This window comes from Sturnira hondurensis, unplaced genomic scaffold, assembly GCF_014824575.4.
Source record: "Sturnira hondurensis isolate 20B ecotype Veracruz unplaced genomic scaffold, ASM1482457v3 Scaffold0017394, whole genome shotgun sequence".
In the NCBI taxonomy this organism is placed as follows: domain Eukaryota; kingdom Metazoa; phylum Chordata; class Mammalia; order Chiroptera; family Phyllostomidae; genus Sturnira; species Sturnira hondurensis.
Window position 1 is genome coordinate 1,393,483 of NW_028090025.1, and position 24,047 is coordinate 1,417,529.

The window sequence follows — 24,047 nt, forward strand, 5'->3', positions numbered from 1 at the left end:
TATCTTCTCCAAGCCAATGCATAAATAATTTCTACAGTATCTGATAGAGATGCTTATCTTGCCTTTGCTTGTGTGAATCTTTCAATCACATGGCTGATCATCTCAACATTTTTTTATTTGGATAGGGAAAACAGTCTTTGTTCTGCTGCTTCTTGGCCCTTTTGTCACTGGTCTTCATTCTGCCTGATGAAAATACACATTTACTAGCACAAACCTTACACTATCAACTCTTACAATCCTTTACTTCTTGCTATGAATGGAAAATCTGGCAGCCAAAACAATCATTCAAGGTTTTATCCTTATCATTTTTCACTTTGTTCCTTTTGGCCTTGGTTTAGTGCATCAGCTTTGAAAATATCGTCCCAGGGTTGACGCTTGGATTAATAAGTAACTAAGAGCTCTCAACTTTTGCAATACACGGCACATTATAAAGATGGAAAGATTTTGCTTTCTGATAGATGCAAGTGGATTCTTTGACATGTACTGTGAGTACATTTTTTTCCTCTTTGGAAAATTTGAACATTTGTATCAGCAAGTCAGAATCCCAAGTAACCATGGGCTCTAAATTCCTAGCTCCAGAGACCAAGGTCTAAAAATGGTCATCTGATAATTAACTTCTTACCAGCCTATTTGAGTTTACAGAAAGAGGACTCTTTATGTGGATAACAATGTGGAGATTGGATAGAGAGCTACAATAAGAAGGGTTGGTGTGGGAGAAAATGAGATCACCTTCTAGGTTCTTGTGAAGTACTCCAGGCCATGATCTGAGGCAGTGACAGTAGCAAAGAAGAAAAAGGAGTTTTTATTGGTATTTAAGGAATAGTACTCTCATCAGTTGTGGGGAATGAGCATGGAAAGAGTCCCTAGGATGACTTCTATGTTTCTGGTATGGGAGTCTCAATAGATAATGATGTAGAATAATGATGAGGAGCAGGTTTGATGCCAAGGGAGATGATGGGTTTACCTTTGGAAACATATTTTCAAACTGAAAATGAGGTATGTGTGGAACATTCTGGTGGCAGTCTGTACTAGAATATGTAGTTTTGTGTGGTGACAGTGGTGTTTGTTGGAGTGGATTATATCACCCAGGAAGAAAATGTAGTGCTATGGAAGGATTTCTACTTTGACTCCATGGATTTTTTCCCTTCGATTATTCATGTACATTGTCATTATATTCCACAGCTGACTTTTGTTACTCCACTGCCTTGTACTCATCTGGGCTCAGAGAATCTCATTATATTTTCTAGCTTCTGCTCTAATAATAAAAATAACATGAATAAGTGTAAAATAATAGTGTAGGATGTCTTGCAACTTAGAGATGACTCTTTAGATGATACTGATGTTAAGATAGATCTAAAATGCAAAATGTTATACAAAATGTTATACTTTTTATCTTCTTGTTGCTTCAAAATACTCCTGTGGCTTTCATGTGTTGCATGACTGCATTAATCTCAATTTATGACCTTGTATATAGCTCTGTAAGCCACCACCCTGCCATTTCAACTAAACATATTTTGTGGAAATTATTTTTTGTCTTTTATCCAAATAAAAGTGCAGGTGTTCTCTCATCTCATTTCTTATAAATTTTATATTAAGAAAAAATTAAAAATCTAAAATTTTAATCTACAAATAATAATATAAGCAGAGAGACTACTTGTTTATCTAATGATTCTTCTCTCTCCAAAAAGCTGCCTCTGGTTAAAGTAAAAAGTAATTCAATTTTCATAAATTTAATTTACTCACAGAGTTTTCATATGTTGCAATTATGTCTTAATAACAGTTCATGACATTATTTCTATGGCCCCAGGAAGCTATCTCCACTACTCCCTAGATGTTTCATCAGTTTTCAGGGGAGAGAGACCTTCACAAGGCCTCTGGTGAGAAAATCTTAAATATATATTTTTTTGTTTTACTAATCACAACCAGCGATTATTAGTTGTTCCTGGCTCAGAGTTTTCATCCAGCTAAGATCCCCTATGGTTCTCTTACCTGATTTCTTATAGATTACCATCCTTCCAAAATGCCACTATTCCTCTATCTGGTTCTCTTGGTACTTGGGCTTCATTGTGCACCACCTAACAGCTCTGAAGGCAAAGTAACCACCTGCCATTTTCCCCAACAAAATGCCACTCTCTATAAGATGTCATCCATCAATGCTGACTTTGCATTCAACCTGTACCGGAGGTTCACAGTGGAGACCCCAGATCGGAACATTTTCTTTTCCCCTGTGAGCATTTCTGCAGCTTTGGTCATACTCTCTACTGGGACCTGTTCCAGGACCCAAACTCAAATCCTGGAAAGCTTGGGGTTCAACCTCACAGATACCCCAATGGCAGAGATCCAGCAGGGCTTCCAGCACCTGATCTGTTCACTGAATTTTCCAAAGAAGGAGCTGGAATTACATATGGGAAATGCCCTCTTCATTGGGAAGCAGCTGAAACCATCAGCAAAGCTCTTGGATGATATAAAAACCCTCTATGAGACTGAAGTCTTTTCTACCAACTTCTCCAATGTTTCTGCAGCCCAGCAGGCAATAAACAGTCACGTGGAGAAGCAAACCAAAGGGAAAGTTGTGGGTCTTATTCAAGGCCTCAAACCAAATACTAGCATGGTCCTGGTGAACTATATGTACTTTAAAGGTAAGGCTCTAAGACATCCATTTCTTGTTCAGTGTTCTGATAATTTGGTGTGGCACTGGGGCAAGCTCATAGACTCTTCTTACTAACTACAGTAAGTGTCCATACAATAGTAACCAACCCCACTGGACATAGTTGTGTGTAGTTTTGGATCTTGAATAAGGGACACATGGCTCTGTGGGTGAGACCAGGAATTTTCTAAGGAGAAGGCTATTTTAGAAAGGCAACTGGCAATGGTATGATCATCCTGGTCACATATAACTAGAGAACCATAGTTTTCCAAAAATTTTGTGAGTATGAGTTTGGACACTTGGCAGGTAAACAGATTTGGATTTAATCCTTATTGTAGCCATCACTTGCTATGCATTCTTGAGCATGTTACATAAATACTTCCATCATGTTCTATGCACCTACTATATACCAAGCATAATGTTATGTGTGTAGTTTACACACATTGTCTCATCTGATCCTCACAAGTGGTCAGGTTCAAATTTAAGTTTCACAGCTGGCATTCCTACCCAGGTTTGTCTGAATAAAGACCTGGTGCTTGTAACAAGAATCATGTGGCTGTTTTCTGAAGGTGCAGTGCCCAAATGCTATCTCCTGGTTCTACAGCACATGTCAGTCATGTTTGGTGGAGGAGTGAAAAATTCTTGGGCACAAACCACACACTTGTAGGTGGATAAAATGGCAGAACAGATATTTTGTTTCATTTGATCCTGTGTGATGGATGTGCTTATACCTTTTTTATGGAGAGAAATCTGTGGCTTTGATGGGTTTAGTGTTAGAATAGTCATTTTGAACACAGATGGAACCTATGTTGAACACACAGTTCAACATTTCTAGGTGTGACTCCTGGCTCTGTCACTGGTTAGCTGGGGCATCATGTAAAGATGCTTTCTCTCTTCAAACTTCCATTACTCACTTGTAAAACTGGCTAACAGTAGGTACTTCCCTTTGTTGTGGTCTTAATTATTACAAGAGATGGCTGATGGAAAAGCTTCCATTGGTACTAATACTGGTTTAAAAAAACACATTTGTCTTTCTGTATTTCAAGCCCAGTGGGCAAATCCTTTCGACCCATTCAAGACAGAAGAGTATTCCAGCTTTTTAGTGGACAAGACCACAACAGTGCAAGTGCCCATGATGCACCAGATGGAACAATACTATCACCTTGTGGATACAGAGCTGAACTGCACAGTGCTGCAAATGGACTATAGCAAGAATGCTCTGGCCCTCTTTGTCCTTCCCAAGGAGGGCCAGATGAAGTGGGTGGAAGGGGCCATGTCATCTAAAACACTGAAGAAGTGGAACCGCTTACTGCAGAAGGGGTAAACATCTTAGATGATGTGAGAAGTTGAGGGTGGGCTTAATGGCACAGGTAAGATTGAGTTCAGCAGGAACTCAGAGGCAGGAGAATCACCCTGAACTACTTAACAGCTGTGTGATGACCACTAAAGTATACTCTGTGCCAGTCACTTTGCTGGGCACTTTATATACTTCACTTCATCTAAGTGCATCAACAAAATAGCAAGAAAGTATCATGGGCATTTTTCAAATGTGGAAGTCAGGGATTGAAAGGTAAAATGAACTCTACAAAGTCAACCAGAAAGTCTGATGGATTCTCAGATACCAACTAGAGGTTGGGGGAAGAATGAGACTTTGACATTAAAATGCAGATAGATGCACAGCCATACTGGGCTGGGAGAGCTAGATGGAAAATAAAATTATTCAGATGTTTTTGTTACCTTTTGAAATTCATGCCATTGGCTCCCCAACCTTAGCCAAAACCTCAGATATGTTATTGTTTTGGTTATGAGTTTCTTATTCCAGTGCTGCAGTCCAACATTGGCTGAATCAGAGTACAGTCCTTCCAGGATACATTCTATGGTTTCGGTGCCATGTGTTGACCAATGTAGCAATGGTTGTCAATATCTAGGGGAGGATCAGAGTCTGGTATAATACCATGGAAACAGAAAGAATAAGGGAATCATGAGTTTAGTGTACTGATAGTCATGTGTTCCCTCTCCCTCTTATCACAGGTGGATTAATTTTTTTGTTCCCAAGTTTTCCATTTCTGCTACATATGACATTGGAGCTATCCTTCTGAAGATGGGCATCCAGGATGCCTTCACTGACAATGGAGATTTTCCTGAACTCACGGAGGACAATGGTCTTAAACTTTCCAAAGTAAGTTGGTGGATTAGAGTCCATGAATGAATAAGCTGGAAGGGCCATTGAGAGTTAGTTAATCAACTCTCTCATTTTATTAATGAGGATTTAGAAGCACAGGGAGGTAGAATGACTCCTCCTAGAGAAGATTAACTCCAGAGTCATTCTTTTTACTCTTAAACAAGTCATTTTAACAGTTACTTTCATTTTCGACCTTCATGTCCTAAAATGATTCTGGTAGCACTTAATGATAAGAACTAGCTCTGATGAGATACACACATCTTTGGAGAAAATGACAAGGACAAGGAAAATCTTAGGAAGTGACTTATAGAGGCAGAAACCCATGAAGAAAGACATGGTTCCATGACAACTAGCTCTAAAATATATAGATATTCATTAATTACACTTAGTCATGTAGCCTTCATATTTAAGCAGTCAACATAGCATGGTAAAGGGGTAGCCCACTTTTCTTTTTTATTTCTTGCTTGCAAGCCAATCCAAAGATTATTTCTATTTTAAGGGGATCAGCGGTGTTTGTTTTTCCCCTACAGGCTGCCCACAAGGCTGTGCTGCACATTGGAGAAAAGGGAACCGAAGCTGTAACTGTCCCTGAAGTCAGATTTCTGGATCAGGCCGAGATAACTCTCCTTCACCCTATCATCCAATTAGATAGATCTTTCCTGTTGTTGATTTTGGAGAAAAATACCAGGAGCATTCTCTTTCTTGGGAAAGTTGTGGATCCAACGAAAGTGTAGTTGGGAGAGAGGCTGTAGGCAAATTGCATGTAATTAATGTAATGGGAAATAAATAGTATAGGCTGATATGATTATGTGTTCTGGATGTGCTTTCCTTTGGGCAGGGGTAGAATATTGGACCTAGTTGAACTGCACTGGCTGAGAAAGAGGCCATTCCTGTCAAAAAATATTCAGATAGTCAATGGGTGACTTATTACCCAAAGCACAGGAAACTCCCATGTCAGTGCATTCCTCTTTCTCAAAAATATCCCCAGTGAGCTGCAAAGAATTTGACTGGGTTGGAAAATATCCCCTTTTCTGCCTTCTGCCTGTATATCGGGTCCTTATATCCCAGTACTCTATTAAGAAGATTAATAAATATAAAACAATGCAAACACAGTGGATATGTGAACTTCTTAACCTCCTTTCTATCCCATCATAACAGTTCTTTGTGTACTTTCCAGAACTGCCATCAATTAATTGTAAAATGTGCTTCCATTACAGGACTGAATCACAAAATGGAGCCACTTACTAGTGATGTGGCTTTTGTGACTTAACAAGCATGGGACAAAGGAACAACAGAGAGAAAAATAAACTTTTATGTGTAAGCCCATCTCTCTCTCAAAAGATTTCCTATCACTAACTTATAAGGTTGGAGTAGAGAGAGTCATTCATTTGTATAATATCTCATAGTCCTTCCTTTTCTATATCATAATCACGCTCCTTTCCAAATGTTCCACTCCTGTCCCATTTCTCTCAGGTGCAAACTGCCTGACTTGTCTGTCTTTTTGTCTACCTTTTATCAAAGTTTGATATCTTCCAATCTCTATATCCTTCCACTACCTCCCCTTGCTTGTGCATGCCGTCCTACCCCCACAGTGACCAAACTACCCATATTTTTCAGTATGTAATGCATACTTTTGACTAATTTTTTAGGGTAAATAAGGATGTGAATTATACATGGGTATAATGATTACATACCATGAGCATAATAATCCTGTGTTTAATGTACACAAAAATATGGGCTCACATTACACACACAAAATGTGACGAATTTCACCTTACACAATTTGTGTTTAAAGCCCCACTATTAGAATTCAGTACAAATAGATAGGACAGTGGATGTTAATGATGTAGTGTTTGAAATTTTAGCCTTAAGGTGAAACTCTTCAGCAACAGGTAAATAACAACAAATACATAAGTGTTTTTCAGATAATGTGCTTAAACTTGGAAATAAATATATGTGTTTAGAAAAGTATATAGCCCACAAACATCACTGTGTTTTCTTACTAGATCCATCTGCATGGGAGCTTACTTATTTTTTGAATAGTTGACATTTTGGTTTTATGAATAAGAAATTGAAAACCCAAAGAAGGAAAGAGACTTTTGGCACAGAAAATTCATTGCTAAAATGGAGTTTGGTTTTACTGAGGTTATATTACAGTTTGGTTCTGTTACTTATACTGTTTTGTAGTCTTGAACAAGGCACTAAGGCCTGCACATCTTATTTTCTTCATCAAAAAATAGGAACACTAATAATATTCCATGTCATCAGGATTTTGTAAACACTTCATGCTACAAAATGTATAATGTGCTTACTACAGAGCCAGATATCTGATAAAAAGCCTTGTAAATATTAGTTTTTATTTCTTTTGGTCAACATCAGACAGTGGGCTGGTGTCAGAATGAAGATTGTAGTGTGGATGTCCTGGTTTGCACATTTATGGCCTCTAGCTCAAATCCTACTTTCAAAGGACAGAGTAAATGTCATACATGTGCCTTAGTAACCCTCCTCAAATGAGTTAGATAATAGGTTGTTCTAGGAAGAATATCAGTATCTCCAGGGGGAATCAGGAATTACCAAGGCACTGTCTTTCAAGTAAGTCATGTATCTCATTGTAGGCTGAACTTCATTCAAATCATTCATTCTTGTGGCTAGATCATGAAGGACTACCACTGTTAACTTTATAAATCTCAGCTCATTTTTGAAAACTAGGAATAAAAAAGTTCCTTAACTTCATAAGGGCTAGCAGTAAATAACTTTAGAAAAAATATCAATTAATCATGGAAATGTTAAGCAGAATTTCTAAGTTTGGATCAAAACAAAAAAATTGTTATACTATTGCTTCTATTTAACATTATACTGGAAGTTTTAGTCAATGCAGCAAAACAAGGAAAACAAACATTACAAAGAATGGAATGTAAAGGAAGAAACAAATCTGTCTATGCAGAAGAAAATAAGACCTCTGGACAGCCTTTTAGAACAAAAGGGAGAAAACTTATTGAGAAACAGAATACAAGACAGTAGTATTATCAATTTTATAGAATTCATCAACTGACATTTACACAATGGAATAGTATGCAGCAGAAAGTAAAAAGGGGCTCCTAGTCTTCATGAAAGCATGGATAGAACTGGAGAGCATTATGCTAAATAAAATAAGGTAAGTGGTGAAAGACAAATACCATGTGATCTCACCTATAAGTGGAACCTAATCACCAAAACAAACAAGTGAGCAAAACAGAACCAGAGACACTGAAATAAAGAACAAACTGAATGTAACCAAAGGCAGGTAGAGAAATAATGGGAGATAATAAGCACCATCAAGGAACATGAATAAAGGACACATGTACAAAACTAAAGGGGGGAGGTTCGAGGGTGGGAAGTGGGGGTGGGTGGGGCAGGGGGCCATGGTGGGGTGAAAATGGAGATAACTCTACCTGAACAACCATAAAAATAAAAATAAGAAGAATAAAATAAAATAATATACAATATTAAAAAAGAATTCACCAAACTGTGTGTATCATTTTCCTTATGATAAAATTACAGCCATATAGTGTCCATGCTATATTATATTTTGTAGCCTCTTTTTCAGTTAGGTATAGCCATAAAGCTAAGCTCTCATCAATGGAATATTACTGTAAGTGATGCAAGACATTTATGACCAACATACTGCAATATGTGGGTGCCTCTTCACTCTTTTTCCATTTCATTGGAACTGAATTGTAGACTTGCTTATGACTCAGTTTGACTACCAAGAAGATGGAGAGCTCTTTGTCAGTCTAGTGAAATGTATGTGCCTCTTTTAAGAATAATATTTTAAATGCCAAAGAATAATACTTTAAGATGACAAAATCCATTAGTAATGAAGTATTAAAAATAATACAATTTCAGGGGAAAAAAGGGAAGGATTTACAAGAACTAGTATAAAGGAAATATGGACAACAACTAAGGGTGGTGGAAATGGGAGGGAGGTGGGGAGCACTGGGGGGTGGGCTGGGATGGAAGTAAAAGGCAGAAAATTGTACTTGAACAATAATTAAATAAAAATTATTAAAAAACAATACAATTTAAATGACTAATGTAGCATGTGCATATCCAAAATAACATTAATTAATTAGATATTTTAATTGCTCTTCAAGTACAGTTGTCTCCATTTTCCCCCCACCACATGCCCCCACCCCAGCTATCTCCACCTCCTACCCCCAATCCCAGCTGCCTCTGACTTTACCCATATGTCTTTTACATGTTCTTGACAACCCTTCCCCTCCCCCCCACTATCACCTCACACCTCCCCTCTGGTTACTGTCAGTTTGTTCTTAATTTCAGTGTCTCTGGTTATATTTCACTCTCTTGCTTGTTTTGTCAATAAGGTTCCACTTATAGGTGAGATCATATGGTATTTGTCTTTCACCACCTGGGTTATTTCACTTACCATTATGCTCTCCAGTTCAATCCATGCTTTTGCAAAGGTGAGGAGTTCCTTCTTTCTTCTGTTGCATAGTATTCCATTTTGCAAATGTACCATAGGTTTTTGATCATTATTTTACTGATGGGCCCTTAGTTTGCTTCCAGTACTCAGCTATTGGAAATTGTGCTACGAGGAGCATCGAGGTGCATAGGTTCTTTTGGATTGGTGTTTCATGGTTCTTAGGATATAATCCCAGGAGTGGAATTGCTGGGTCAAAAGGCGTTCCATTTTTAGTTTTCTGAGGAAATTCCATATTTTTCCACAGTGGCAGTACCAGTCTGCATTCCCATCAACAGTGCACTAGGGTTTCTTTTTGTCCACATCCTCTCCAATACTTGTTGTCTGTTGATTTGTTTATGATAGCCATTCTCACCAGAGTGAAGTGGTTTCTCATTGTGGTTTTAATTTGCATTTCTCTGATGGCTAGTGGTGCTGAGTATCCTTTCATATGTCTCTGGGCCCTCTGTACGTTCTCCTTGGAGAGGTGTATGTTCAAGTCATTTGTGTATTTTTAATTGGGTTGTTTGTATTCCTGGAGTGGAGTCATGTGAGTTCTTTATATGTTTTGGAGATAAAACCCTTCTCCAAGGTCTCAATTGCAAGTATGTTTTCCTACATGATTGGTTCTCTTTTCATTGTAATGCTGTTTTCTTAGCAGTGCAGAAGCTCTTTATTTTCGTGAGATCCCATTCTTTTATTCTTTCCTTTTTGTCTTTTCCTGCAGGGTACATACAGGTGAAAATATTGCTGCACGGAATATCTGAGATTTTCTTGCCTATGTTCTCCTCTAGGACTTTTATGGTGTTATGACTTATATTTAAATCTTTTATCCACCTTAAATTTATTTTTGTGTATGGTGTAAGTTGGTGATTCAGTTTCATTTTTTTGCATGTAGATATCCAGATCTCCTCCTTTTCAACATATTATTGGAAGTCCTAACCACAGCAATAAGATAAGAAAAAGAAATAAAACACATCCAAATTGAAAAGGAGGAAGTAAAACTCTCATTGTTTGCACATGACATGGTAGTGTACATAGAAAATTCTATAGACTCCACCAAAAACTACTTGACCCAATAAGTTAATTTGGCAAAACAGTGAGACACAGTCAATATTCAAAATCCAAGGACTTTTTATACATCAACAATGAAATATCAGAAACAGATATCAGGAAAACAACCCATTTGATATAGCAACAAGAAAAACAAAATACCTAAGAATAAACCTAACCAAGGAGGTAAAAGACCTATACTCATAAATCTACACATCACTGAAGAAATAAATTAAGGAAGACACAAACAAATGGAAGCATATACTGTGTTCATGGATTGGAAGAATTAACATCACAAAAATGTCCATAGTACCCCAAGTAATTTATAGATTCAACCCAATCCCTATTAAAGTACCAATGACATATTTAACAGATTTATATGAACATTTCCAAAACTTATATGGAACCATAAATGACTCTGAATAGTTGAAGCAATTTTGTGAAAGAAGAACAGAGTAGGAGGGATCACAATACCTGATATTAAACTGTATTACAAGGCCACTGTAATCAAAACAGCCTGGTACTGACATAAGAACAGACACATAGAGCAATGGAACAAAATAGAGAGCCCAGAAGTAAACCCAAGTCTCTACAGTCAGTTAATATTTGACAAAAGGGAGCAGAAGCATATAATGTCATAAATATAGCCTTTTTAATAATTAATAAGATCTAATAACAGGTATAATGAATACTTTACTTCTAAAGTAATAGGAAGTATAAATGATATTTCAAGATATGTAAAACAATGATAATGTACTCTGAAATTATGTATATTGTATATGTGACATAATTACAGATACAGCGACCACTAATGTGGTTTGTGGCCCATATTAACAGATGAACAAAATGCTAAATTTTGTTTGGTGGTTGGTGAAACTCAAAATGAAATTTTTCATAAACAAATGTGTAGATTCTTTGAATTTTATCCTTAGATTTCCCTGAAGGTTTTACGGACTCCAGGTTAAAAACTATGCCTTGGCAAAAAAAAAAAAAAAACAGAATGGAAAAGACCTTGATATCTAAATACTTACTTGGAGAAGAACTGTACATTTAATCTAAAATTCTTATGCCACATGATTAGGTGAGAAGAAATAAATTGTTGTGTTCTTTAAGAATTGGATGTATTGCTGTGTCTGTTTAGTAAGCAGCCTGGTTGTGTTAGTGTGATCAAGATCCATAACAAAATATCACAAACTAATTGGGTTAAACCAGAGAAATTTATTTTCTCCCAGTTCTGGAGGTTGGGAGTCTATGATCAAGGTGCAGGTAAACTGTGTTTCTGGTGAGATCTTTTCCTGGTTGTAGACTTCATGCTATGCTCTCACATGACCTTTCCGCCAACGTGTGTTAGTGTGGAGTGGGAGGGAGCATGTACATTCAGTCCACAGTACTACTCTTATTACAAATAATACAGAACTTGGTAGCATTAGTATGTATGTTGCAGACTATATTCTTTAGGAAGCAGGCTCTGAAATAGGGTATATCATACAGTGAGTTTAGTATCTTTGGAGTTGATGCTTTGAAATGGCTGGACCTTCATATACTCACCTCAGTAAGTTACTACATATAGGCCAGACACCTCTTTGCAACTGAGGCTGCCTTTAATGAGATAAAAGCATGAGATTTTGTACTCAGAAGACTGCTAAATTCTGGAACGAGTTATTTCTTCAAGAGTACTCTGTATGGTGCATAATCATGCCTACACAAGCCACTCTTTATGCTGCTGAAATCCGCTTCTTCATATAAGTCTAAGGAGCAGATCCTTCAGGGTCCTCCACTATCAATTCTAGATTCTACTTCCTTTTCTATTTGTCTCTGTAACTCACCTAGTTGAGTGACTAAGACCCTCATCTCTGATATGTCTTATGCCACTAGTTACCATGCTCTTCTTGGGCCATGGTCATTATACATGTCCATTTTCTGTGAAAGTTGCACAAATGAATACCAAGAGGTGCCCATGTTGATTGCTTGGGAGCCAAGCATGTTTAGCTTGCCCCAATTGTGTAATGGCATCGATTCCTCCTTTTTAATATTTTATTTATTTATTTTTAGAGACATCAGAAGGGAAGGAGAGAGAGATGGAGAGCAAATCAGTATGTGGCTGCCTCTTTCATGCCCCTTACTGAAGACCTTGCCAGCAACCCAAGCAATTACTCCAGACTTGGAATTGAACTGGTGACCCTTTGATTCACAGGCCAGTACTCATTTACTGAACCACACCAGCCAGGGCCTCTTCCTCCTTTTTATGGTCAATTCAATCATCTCTGTCTAGATGGTTTAATAAATAGTGTGACTCCATTGTTCGATGTTTGCTAACATCTTTTAAGTCTCACATCTCCCTCTTCCCCTTGTGTCCCACACATAAACAAGCTGATAAGAAAGCCAAGGTATTCCCTCTCTGGTGCCAATGAGGAAATCAAATTTTGGGCAAGGGACTATTCTATGTCTGTAGGATGGCCACAACAAATGGTGATTTCTCTTCTTTCCTACAATTCCCTGAACAAATAATCATGAAATGATCAGGCAGCACCCAAAGCTTATAGTTCAAAACAATTGTTGCTGAGCTTCATGGTAGAAGTGTTTGTCCTTTGGGAATAATGACCTGAAACCAAACAAGGCCCAAATTTGTGAAGACAGAGAAAATTGTGTCTCTGGACTGCATTCAAACATGATACTACAACATCAGTTATTCCTTGTGTGTCCACCCTGCTAGCCTGCCTTGCAGCTGTTAGACTTGCCAGCTTTGACAATCATGTGGACCAATTCCCTAAAATAAGTAAATCTTACTTATATTGCCTTCATTTACATAGATAGAAACATAAAATATTGTATGTCTATATATCATATTTCAATACAATAAATTAGAGATATTTTCTGAAGCAGCTTATAGAAGAAAAAAATACACTCCTTTGTTTTCCTATAAATTCACTGAATTTTTCTCTCAAACACTTTATTCTTTTAATAGCACAAAAATTTATCTGTTTCAAGGCAATTCAGGTTCTTACAAAATTTTTCTCTTTTTGTGTGAACACATAAATACATTCAAGGATTTCTTTCATCTTTTGCTCCTTCCCATCTCCCCCACAATGTTGTCGTTAACATACAAGAAGAAGACTCAGTTATGTATTTCCCTCATAACAGGGTAGAAGTTTCTTCTCTGAGATGATTAGCAATTGTCTACACTGACTTATGTTGATATTTTCTTTCCACACCGAGTGCTATCCATTCCTACTGGCATTCATTGAGTTGGTATTGCCATGAGCTTCATATAACAGGTGCTTCTTAATGCATTTACCTAATTCTAGTCTCAAGTTCTTTCTAAATCCTCTGGTCCTCATCAAACCTTTAAGGTTTGTGGACTGAGAACTGTTCTCTTCACACTACACAGGGCTGCCAGGATTTGTGTGAGGTTTTCCTCATGCATGTGCATTTCAGTGCTTCACAGTTGTTACTAGTTTTCTGTAATAGAGTCATGTTGAATATGTGACTTGTCTACACGGCTTTCATATTTCCATGATGACTCCTGGGAATTGAAGCAAAACTTATAAAGTTGTGTATTTTAATATTCTTTACCTGGAGCTGAGCCAAAACATGTAGAGAAGGCAGGGTAAGAGCAGGGTGTGGGTTCTTTTCTCAAAGACTGGTATATCTGCTAAGCTCTGTTGCCCAGAGTGAATGGTACAAACAAGCAATTTGTGCAAACATTCTGGTACCTCCTGGTATGTAAGAAAATATTCTGACCTGAAGAAACATGCTTGGAGAAATCTCTAATGTACCTTGATGGAAACCGCACATGAGACTCATGGATGAAAGGAGAGAGTCCAAGGACAATAAGTCTGACGTAAAGTGGCATGCATTGTATGTCACAGTCAATACTACTGTGTATATGTGTTATAAAGATACTGATCTATCAGAGCAGCCACTAAGAAAATATTTGTGTGAAGAGCCCAATGCTTTATGGGATGATAGGTTGAAAGAGATTGAGCAGATAATTGGGAGGATTCATTTTAAATCCCTCCAAGATGTCCTGGCTAGTGTGGCTCAATGGGTTGAGTTCTGGCCTGCAACCCAAAAGGTCCCTGGTTCAATTTCCAGTTGGAGCACATTCCTGGGATGCAGGCTAGATTATCTACTTGGGGGCATGTGAGGGGAGACCAATTGACGTGTCTCTCACACATTGATGTTTCTCCATCTCTTCCTCTTTCTATAAAAATAAATAAATAGAATCTTTAAAAAATATTTTTTAGAAAGTCCTTCAAGAAAAGACACAAAGGCTTTTCTGGATTCTGTGGTAAAGGATCTTAGTGTGCAGAAAACACCCTAAGTTTGTGAATTGGGTAAATAATATTTATTCTGAGGAGTCAACTTAATTTGTCTTGGTTTAGTCTCCTTACAGTATTTTGAAGTCTTGTTCTAAGAAAATGGTTCCAAAAACTGACAGGCAGGTTTATTTAAGCAGTCTGAGAAAGTACACTATTGTGAGGCAAGACTACCCAATTTGGGTAAGAAGAGTTTACTTTGGAAAATATTGCCCAACATTAACACTTGACCCTTAAGAGTTAAGAGAAAAGTAGCAAAGCAGAGATTGGATAAGAGGTAGTAAGATAGCAGTCATGCAAATAATCAATAGGAGTGAATAAAATAATAATAAATGATAATGTGGTATCAAGCGTTTACTATGTGCAAGACACTATACCAAGCATTTCATATATCTCAATTAATTTTTGTGACAACCCTGTGAAGTAGTGTTGCAGAGTTAGCTAGCTCACCTGCTCACATCGCCATAGTGAAAGATTATTTGTGGAAAATGGTAATCCAAGGAGGGCTTACATTTCCCACATATCTCTGTGTAGCTAAATGGAGTAATGTGATTAGTTCTTTCAGTAAACTGAATAATGGACCCCAAAAGTTATCTCCTTGATATATGGAACCTTTAAGTGTTTATTTTGCATGGCAAAAGAGAATTACAGATATGAGAAAGTTAAGGACCTTAAAATGAAGAAGTTATCCTGGATTATCTAGTTGGGCCCTGAATACAATAAAAAGTGTTTCTTTAAGAGGGAGACAGAGAGAGATTTGACCATACAAGAAGGTGATATGAAAATGGAAGAGATGCATATGTTCTTTAGGATTGGTGTTTTAGGGTTCTTAAGATGCAATCCTAGCAGTGAAATAGAACCTATGCACCCCAATGTTCATAGCAGCACAATTTACAATAGCCAAGAGTTGGAAGCAACCTAGATGCCCGTCAGTAAATGAATGGATCAAAAAACTATGGTACATATACACAATGGAATTCTATGCTGAAGAAAGAAAGAAGGAGCTCCTACCTTTTGCAACAACATGGATGGAACTAGAAAGCATTGTGCTGAGTGAAATAAGCCAGGTGTTGAAGGACAAATACCATATGATCTTGCCTTAACAGGAAGCTAAACAACAAAACAAACAAGCGAGCAAAATATAACCAAAGACACTGAAATAGACAACAGGCTGACAGTGACCAGAGGGGAAAGGGGAGGGAATTTCAGGGGAAATAGGGGAGGGATTTAGAGGAACATATATAAAGGATACATGAACAACAAATGAGAAGGGCAGAAATGGGAGGGAGGGGGAGCACAGGGGGTGGGATGGGATGGGAGTAATAGACAGAAAACTGTACTTGAAAAATAATTAAATAAATTTAAAAAATGGAAGAGAGAGGGATTTGGAGATGCTATATTTCTGGCTTTGAAGATGAAGGAAGGAGCTATAAGCAGGAAAATACAGCATTAGACCCTGGAAAAGGCAAGGAAATGGATTCTCCCACATACCTTGCAAATACAATACAGCCATGTTGACACTTTGGTTTTGACACAGCAAAACTATTTTGGTTTAATGACCTCTAGAACTGTAAGAAAATACATTTTTGTTGTTTTAAGCCACTAAGGTTTTGGTAATATGTTACAACAGCCATAAGAAACTAATATGGTTCTCCGCAATGAAATATGAGCAGAAATGTCACCTGGACCACATTGCAATCGGTGAGGCCTTAGGTACTCTAGACATCATGGACCCTTTCCTGCACAAAGGTATATTTTATGACAGCATTGGTATAAATGTAAATAAAATCCAGTCTGAATTTGCTATCTCATATTCATTATTATTATGTTCATTTGGTCCTTTGTATTTAAAATAAAGTTAAACCTTTTTAGACTTCCAGCCAAGATGGAGGGATAGGTGTATACATTTTGCTTTCTCACAGAACCAAAAGAAGGACAACAAATTTAAAAACAAAAAATAACCAGAACTTCCCCAAAATTAAACTGTGTGAGAAGAAACATTCACCCAGACCAGTAGGAGGGGCACAGATCAGCAGCTGAGATGGAGAGGACTAGTGCTAGAGTTGGTGGCTAGTGGACCATGCAAGGCAGTGGCTGGTAGAGTGGGTGGTCCCACATTTGAATGTGGATAAACCAGGAGGTACAACTGGGGAGTGAGACAGACCACACAACCCAAGGTTCCAGAGTGGGAAAAGTTAAGCTTCAAAACTTCTGACTGGAAAAACCTGTGGGAGTTAGGGCAGCAGGAGAAACTCCCAGCCTCATGGGAGAGTTCATTGGAGAGACCCACAGGGTCCTAGAATATACACAAACCCACCCACCTAGGAATCAGCACCAGAAGGGCCCACATTTCTGTGGGTAGTAGGGGAAGTGACTGAAAGCAGAGAGCTGAGCAAGAGGCATTGTTCCCTCTTGTACCCCACCCCCACATACAGTGTCACAACACAGGGATGTGGGTTGTGGGATGTTGTAGGTGTTCACCCTGGTGAACACCTAAGGCTTTGACCCTTACTATGTAACAGGCACACACAGAGGGAAAATATGGCCCAAATGAAAGAACAGATCAAAACTCAAAAAAAGAGAATTGAGTGATGAAAAGAGAGACAATATATCAGATGCAGAGTTTAAAACACTGGTAGTCAGAATGCTCACAGAAATGGTTGAGTATGGTTGCAAAATAGAAGAAAAACTGAAGGCTATGTAAAGTGAAATAAAGGAAAATATACAGGGAATCTACAGTAAAGGCAAAAAAAAACAGGGACTCAAATCAATGATTTGGAGCAGAAGGAAGAACTAAACATTCAACCAAAACAGAATGAAGAAACAAAAATTCAGAAAAATGAGGAAAGGCCTAGGAATCTCTGGGACAACTTTAAACATTCCAACATCCAAATCATAGGGCTGCCAGAAGAAGAGAAACAGCAGTAAATTGAAAACCTACTTAAAAATAATGAAAGTGAACTCCCCCAGTCTGGCAAAGGAAATAGACTTACAAGAAGTTAAGGAAGCTCTCAAAAAAACTGGACCAAAGGAAGCACACACCAAATCACATCACAATTACATTGCCCAAAGATAAGGATAGACTCTTAATAATAGTAAGAGAAAAGGAGATAGTTATTTGCAAAGGAGTTCCTTTAAGACTATGAACTGCTTTCTCAAAGAAACCTTGCAGGAAAGAAAGGGCTGGAAAGAAGTATTCCAAGTCATGAAAGGCAAGGACCTACATCCAAGATTACTCTATCCAGCAAAGCTATCATTTAGAATGGAAGGGCAGATAAAGTGCTTCCCAGATAAGGTAAACTTAAAGGAGTTCATCATCACCAAACCGTCATTATACGAAATGTTAAAGGGAATTATGCAAGAAAAATAAGATCAAAAATACAAACAGGAAAATGAAAACAAACACAACTATAAACAACTGGACCTCAAAAAACCAAAAAAGAACTAAGCAAACAACTAGAACAGGAGCAGATTCACAGAAATAGAGATCACATGGCAGGTTAGCAGCAGGGAGGTGGAGTGAGGAGAATGGGTGAAATGTACAGAGAACCAGAAGCATAAATGGTAGATAGAAAATAGACAGGGGAGGTTAAGAATAGGATGGGAAATGGAGAAGACAAAGAACTTATATGTACAGCTCATGGACACGAAATAAAGTGGGAGAAATGCTGGTGGGAGGGGCTAACAGAGAACAGGGAATAAAAGGGAGAAAAATGGAACAACTGTAATAGCATAATCAATAGCATGTATTTAAAAAAAAAACTTCTTACAGGCCTTTAAATATTATCATGATGAACTATAGAAATGATCCCTGAAAGTATAGAGGAGAGGCTTAGGAATCTCCAGGACATCTTTAAACATTCCAACATCTGAATTATAGGGGTGCCAGAAGGGGAAGAGGAACAGCCATGAGTGGAAAACATATTTGAACAAATAATAAAGGAGAACTTCCCCGGTATGGCAAAGGAAATAGACTTCCAGGAAATCCAGGAAGCTCAGAAAGTCCCAAAGAAGTTGGACCCAAGAAGGAACACACCAAGGCACATCATAATTACATTAGCCAAGATTAAAATGAAGGAGAGAATCCTAGAAGCAGCAAGAGATAAGGGGACAGTCACCTACAAAGAAGTTCCCATCAGACTGTCAGCTGATTTCTCAAAAGAGACCTTACAAGCAAGAATGGGCTAGAGAGAAGTATTTCAAGTTATGAAAGGCAAGGACCTACATCCAAGATTGCTCTATCCAGCAAAGCTTTAATTTAGAATGGAAGGGCAGATCAAGTGCTTCTCAGATAAGGTCAAGTTCAAGGAGTTCATCATCACCAAGCCCTTATTGTATGAAATGCTAAAGGGACTTATCTAAGAAAAAGAAGATAAAAATATGAACAGTGAAAGGACAGCAAACTCACAGTTATTAACAACCACACCTAAAACAAAAGCAAACTAAGAGGACAGCTAGATCAGGAGTGGAACCATAGAAATGAAGAACACATGGAGGGTTAGCAACAGGGGAGTTGAAACAGGAGAAGTGGGGAGAAGGTATAGAGAATAAGTAGCATAGACGGTAGGTAGAAAATAGACAGGGGGCAGGGCAAGAATAGTAGGGGAAATATAGAATCTAAAGAACTTGTGACACATGGACATAAACCAAAGGAGGGGGGAATGGTGGGGGAGGGGTGTAAAAGGGGGAGAGGAATGAAGGGGGAAATAGGACAACTGTAATGGCATAATCAATAAAATATATATAAAAGATTATCATCAACCCTAGGTCTTGTGACTAATGTGCCTCATGGGGAGGACAGTAATGTATGTCATTGTTGAACTATGGAGGTTATGAAGCCTTCCTGGCTTCTCCACTTTTTTTCCAATGTCCCTCTGATCTCAGCAGCCTTCAATGAAAAAAAATTATGTTTTTCTGAGTCATCAGGTAAAGGAAAGTTAGTTTCTGCCCAGGAATACATTGTATTGTTATATGAATAAAGAAGTAACCTTTACTATTTTAAGTCACAGAAGTGTTGAGATAGTTTTATAACAGCACCTAACAATGTACTGAAAAATACAGTTCGGTACACTGAAGTAGAAGTCATTCATAATAAAAAACCTACTACATGTGGCTTTGGCTTAGTGGTCAGGTTGTTTCCAAGGAATTTGAAGTGGTTGGAATCTAGGGTATTGGAGACTCAAGGTGCAGTGGTAAACAGTGGTTGAATTTATCATCCATGATCACTTGTAAATCAAACCAAAGACCATTATACTGAATTTCTAAGAGAGATTGGATAATATAATGCTGATAGTTTGTATTGCTTGTTACTTTCTGCATTTAGCAAGATGTGTGAAGAAAGTGATGCTCATCACAAGACTTGTCTGGTTTGAGATTAAAGACAATAAAATAAAAAGAGTCTCAGTCTGCTGAGGTTAATAGAGATTGGGTGGTTTAAACAATAGAAATAAATTTCCTCACAGCTCTGGAAGCTAGAAGACCCAGAACAAGGTAAAGCAGGGTCAGATTCTGGTGTGCACTCGTTTTCTGACTTGCAAACAGATACCTTTTACTCTGTTCTGAAAGAGTCTTGGTTCATTCACATAGAGACAGAGATTTCTCTCTTTTTTTCTTATAAGGTCACCAATCCTATTAGATTAGGACTGCACCTTATGGTACATTTTACGTTAGTTACCTTCTAAATATCCTATCAATGAATATAGTGTCATTGGAAATGAAGGGTTCAACATATAAATTTTGGAAAGGACATTATTCAGCTCGCAGAATTTTACCCCTGAAACCTCCCAATTTATTTTTTGTATACAAAATGCATTCATTCCATCCAACAGCCCCCAAAGTCTTGACTCACTCTAGCATCAACTCTAAAGTCCAAAGCCTCATTTAAATATTATCTAAATCATATATAGGTAAGGCCCAAGGAATATTTCATACTGAGGCAAAATTCCTCTTCAGCTATGACTATGAGACCAGACAATTTATGTGCTTCCAAATACAATGGTGAGATAGGCACAGGGTAGGCATTTTTATTTCAAAAGGGGGATATTGGAAGAAAAAAAAAAGGATGATAGATGCCACGCAAGTCCAAAGACTATTGAAGCAAATTTCATTAGATTCTGAAGCTAAAGAAAAATTGTCACTCCCAAACTGTTTCTTCTGGGCCCACTAGGGTGGCAGCATTCCACCCATGATTCTAGGTGGAAGGTCCTGTCCCTACAGCTCTGCTGAGCCAGGCTCCCACTCACAAATCTAAAGGTGCTCCTGCTCCTCAGTCTTGGTGGAGAGTCCATCTGGTAGATTGAAACTGAGATGATGGCTCTGATGATCTATGAAGTATTTTCAAGCTCATTTTCCTCTCTCCTTGAAGAACAGTACCTATTTGCAGACAAATAACTTTATTGTCCATTCTGTAAAATGTAAGATGTCTTTTTTCATTTTGTTCCACCTTTGTCCCCTTCAGTTCAAACCGGCACTGTTTCTGCTAATACAACCCCATAAATGTTTTATCAAGTGATAGTCTAGCCACAGCTGCTATCTCATCTTTTGAAATTTGAATAAGTTGATAAGTTTCCAGATATTCAAGTTCTTGTTCTTTTTCATTTAACAATTCTTTCTTCAATTCACCTCTCACTTTTCACATCTTACTATAAGGAGTAAGGAAGAACCATGGCGGTTCTTAAAGACTTTGTTGAGAGATGGCCATAGATAGACATCCAATTTAATCAGTTATGGGTTTGACATTTTGTAAAACATTAGAACACAGTTCGACCAAATTTTTGTAACTTTATGACAAAGGTCTCGTTTCCTCTAGTTTCCAATATACATGTTTCTCATTTCAAGTTGAGATCTCATTAGAATCAACCTCAAAAAGCATATTTATAAATTGTAACTTAAGACTCTTCCAGCCTCTACTCATTACCAGTTCCCAAGCCACTTCCTCATTTTCAATATTTGCTAAAAAAGCACTATACTTCTCTGTAACAACACATATCTCACTCTGCATAGGCTTCCATAATGAAATAATATTGGGTGGCTTAAACAACAAAAATGTATTTCATCACAGTTCTGGAGGCTAGAAGTGTAAGGCCAAGGTGCATCAGGGTCAGTTTTTGATGAATACTCTCCTCCAGGCTTACAGATAGTCAAAATATCACTCTGTTTTGACATCACCTTTCCTAGGTGTATGCAAATAGAAAGCAAGGAATCTCTCCTTATTCTTGTAAGGCCAATTAGGACCTCAATATTATGCCCTTATTTTACCTTAATTGCATCTTGAAAGATCTGTCTCCAAATATAGTCATATTGGGGGTTAGAGTTTCAACATAAAAACTTTGGAGGGACACAGTTCAGTACCTAAGGAGGGCTTTACAGGGTTTAAAATGCCACTACTGCTGGACTCTAAATAAAATGACTCCAGGCTGGAAAAAGCCTTAAAGCACAGAATAAAAAAATAAATAAAAATAAAAACAACAACAACAAAAAACCTCATTGAGTCATTTCAGTTAAAAAGAAAATGGCAGAATAGAGAATTCTAAAATCACATTACTTTAAAAAATAACAAACAAACTGACAAAACTTTTGCAAATACTGGATACAAAACAAAAGCTTATAGTTGTAAGTATAGCTTAATCAAGAAAACATAGGTGACTCTCAAGTAGCAAGATAGAGTTTTTTTGAATTTTAAATTATCCTGCTCCCATATTCTGTTCCTTATGTCACCTGTGGTCTTGAAGGCAACAGCTTACATTATAGATAGAGATACTAGTACTACAGAGAAGAGAAGGGAAATTTTTCCTTAAAGAATTATGGATGTTTGCTCTCATGTGTCTTGTGGTTTCCTGCAGAACAGGCTGGGAAAGCTTACCTTTATATCACCTATCTCTGAATTCTTCCTCTGGTGAGATGGCTAGCAAGAGTACACTTGTTGAAAATGTATAAGGCTAATGAATTAGTCAATAATGCATGAAAATAATAAACAATATAAGGGGCAAGACAAAGACTATTCAAAAAGTTTCAGAAGTAAAGCTGGGGAAGGAGATGCTTTGGGAAATAAGATCCTTCAAACATCTCTGGAATAGCTTTGGGAAGTCGTAAGTCCACACACATGCCCACAGATGGGTAACTTCTCAGAAAATGCCTTAGAAAATCTTTGACCTCACTGTGGCTGACCTTTAAGCTCTAAACAAGAAATGAATTCTAAGACATAGCTTTTTTTAAGTGATTGTATTTTACTTTTAGAGAAAATGGAATTGATAGAGAAAGAAAGGGAGTGCAACATAAATGTGTGAGAGAAACATTGATCGGTTGCCTCTCAAGTGCTCCCAAAACAGGACCTGGCATGCATCCCAGGCATGTGCTGGCAACCTTTTAGTTCACAGGTTGACACTCACTATGCTGAGCCACACAGGCTAGGGCAATAATCCTTCATAAATATTTATGATGTCAAGTGTTTTATTGTGGCAGTTAAGATCATTATCTATCTATCAATCTATCTATCTATCTAATCTATCTATCTAATCTATCTATTTTTAATTTAAATTGCTTTATTGTTGTTCAATTATAGTTGTCTGTATTTTCTCCCACTCCTACCCCACCTCCCTCCCTTGCTTACATCCTCCCCCTTGGTTTTGTCCATGTGTCCTTTATAGTAGTTCCTGAAAACGCTTCTCTTCACTGTCCCCTCTCCACTTTCCTCCGGCTATTGTTAGATTTTTTTAAATTTCAATGACTCTGGTTATATTTTGTTTGCTTTTTTCTTTTGTTGATTATAATCCAGTTAAAGGTGAGATCATATGGTATTTTTCCCTCTATTGTAAATTGTGCTATGAGCATTGGGGTGCATAGGTTCCTATGGATTGGTGTTTCAGGATTCTTGGGATATAATCCCAGCAGCAGAATTGCTGGGTCAAAAGGCAGTTCCATTTTTATTTTTCTGAGGGAATTCCATACTGTTTTCCACATTGGCTGCACCAGTCTGCATTCCCACCAACAGTGCACTAGGGTTTCTTTTTCTCTGCATTATCTCCAACACTTGTCTGTTGATTTTAAGTGCATGGTGAGTATTGAAGGAATGCCTCAATACACACACACAGTCCACTTAGTAATTTTTTTGTCTCTTTTTTAGGCATAAATAAATCCATCTCTATTCACTAGTTCAGAACTAAGCTAGTGAGCAAATATTTCATTGGCTGCACATGATAAAACATCATAAACTTTAAAAAATTAGTTTAACCTGGATGGTGTAGCTGAGTGGGTTGAGTGTGGGTTGTAAACTAAGGAATCGCTAGTTCAATTCCCAGTCAGGGCACATGCCTGGGTTGCAGACCAGGTCCCCAGTGGCAACCACACATTGATATTTCTCTCCCTCTCTTCTCTCTAAAAAAAAATAAA

At 37.7% G+C, this 24,047-nt stretch overlaps 1 protein-coding gene across 1 annotated transcript; it reads left to right on the forward strand.

The window, feature by feature from the left end:
• Positions 1-438: 438 nt before the first annotated feature.
• SERPINA7 (serpin family A member 7) lies at positions 439-5,576 on the forward strand. Its single transcript, XM_037067746.1, has 5 exons — positions 439-485; positions 2,004-2,639; positions 3,694-3,967; positions 4,679-4,826; positions 5,360-5,576. The coding sequence occupies exons 1-5, from the start codon at positions 479-481 to the stop codon at positions 5,561-5,563; spliced, it is 1,269 nt and encodes a 422-aa protein (XP_036923641.1). The 5' UTR covers positions 439-478; the 3' UTR covers positions 5,564-5,576.
• The last annotated feature ends 18,471 nt before the right edge of the window (positions 5,577-24,047 follow it).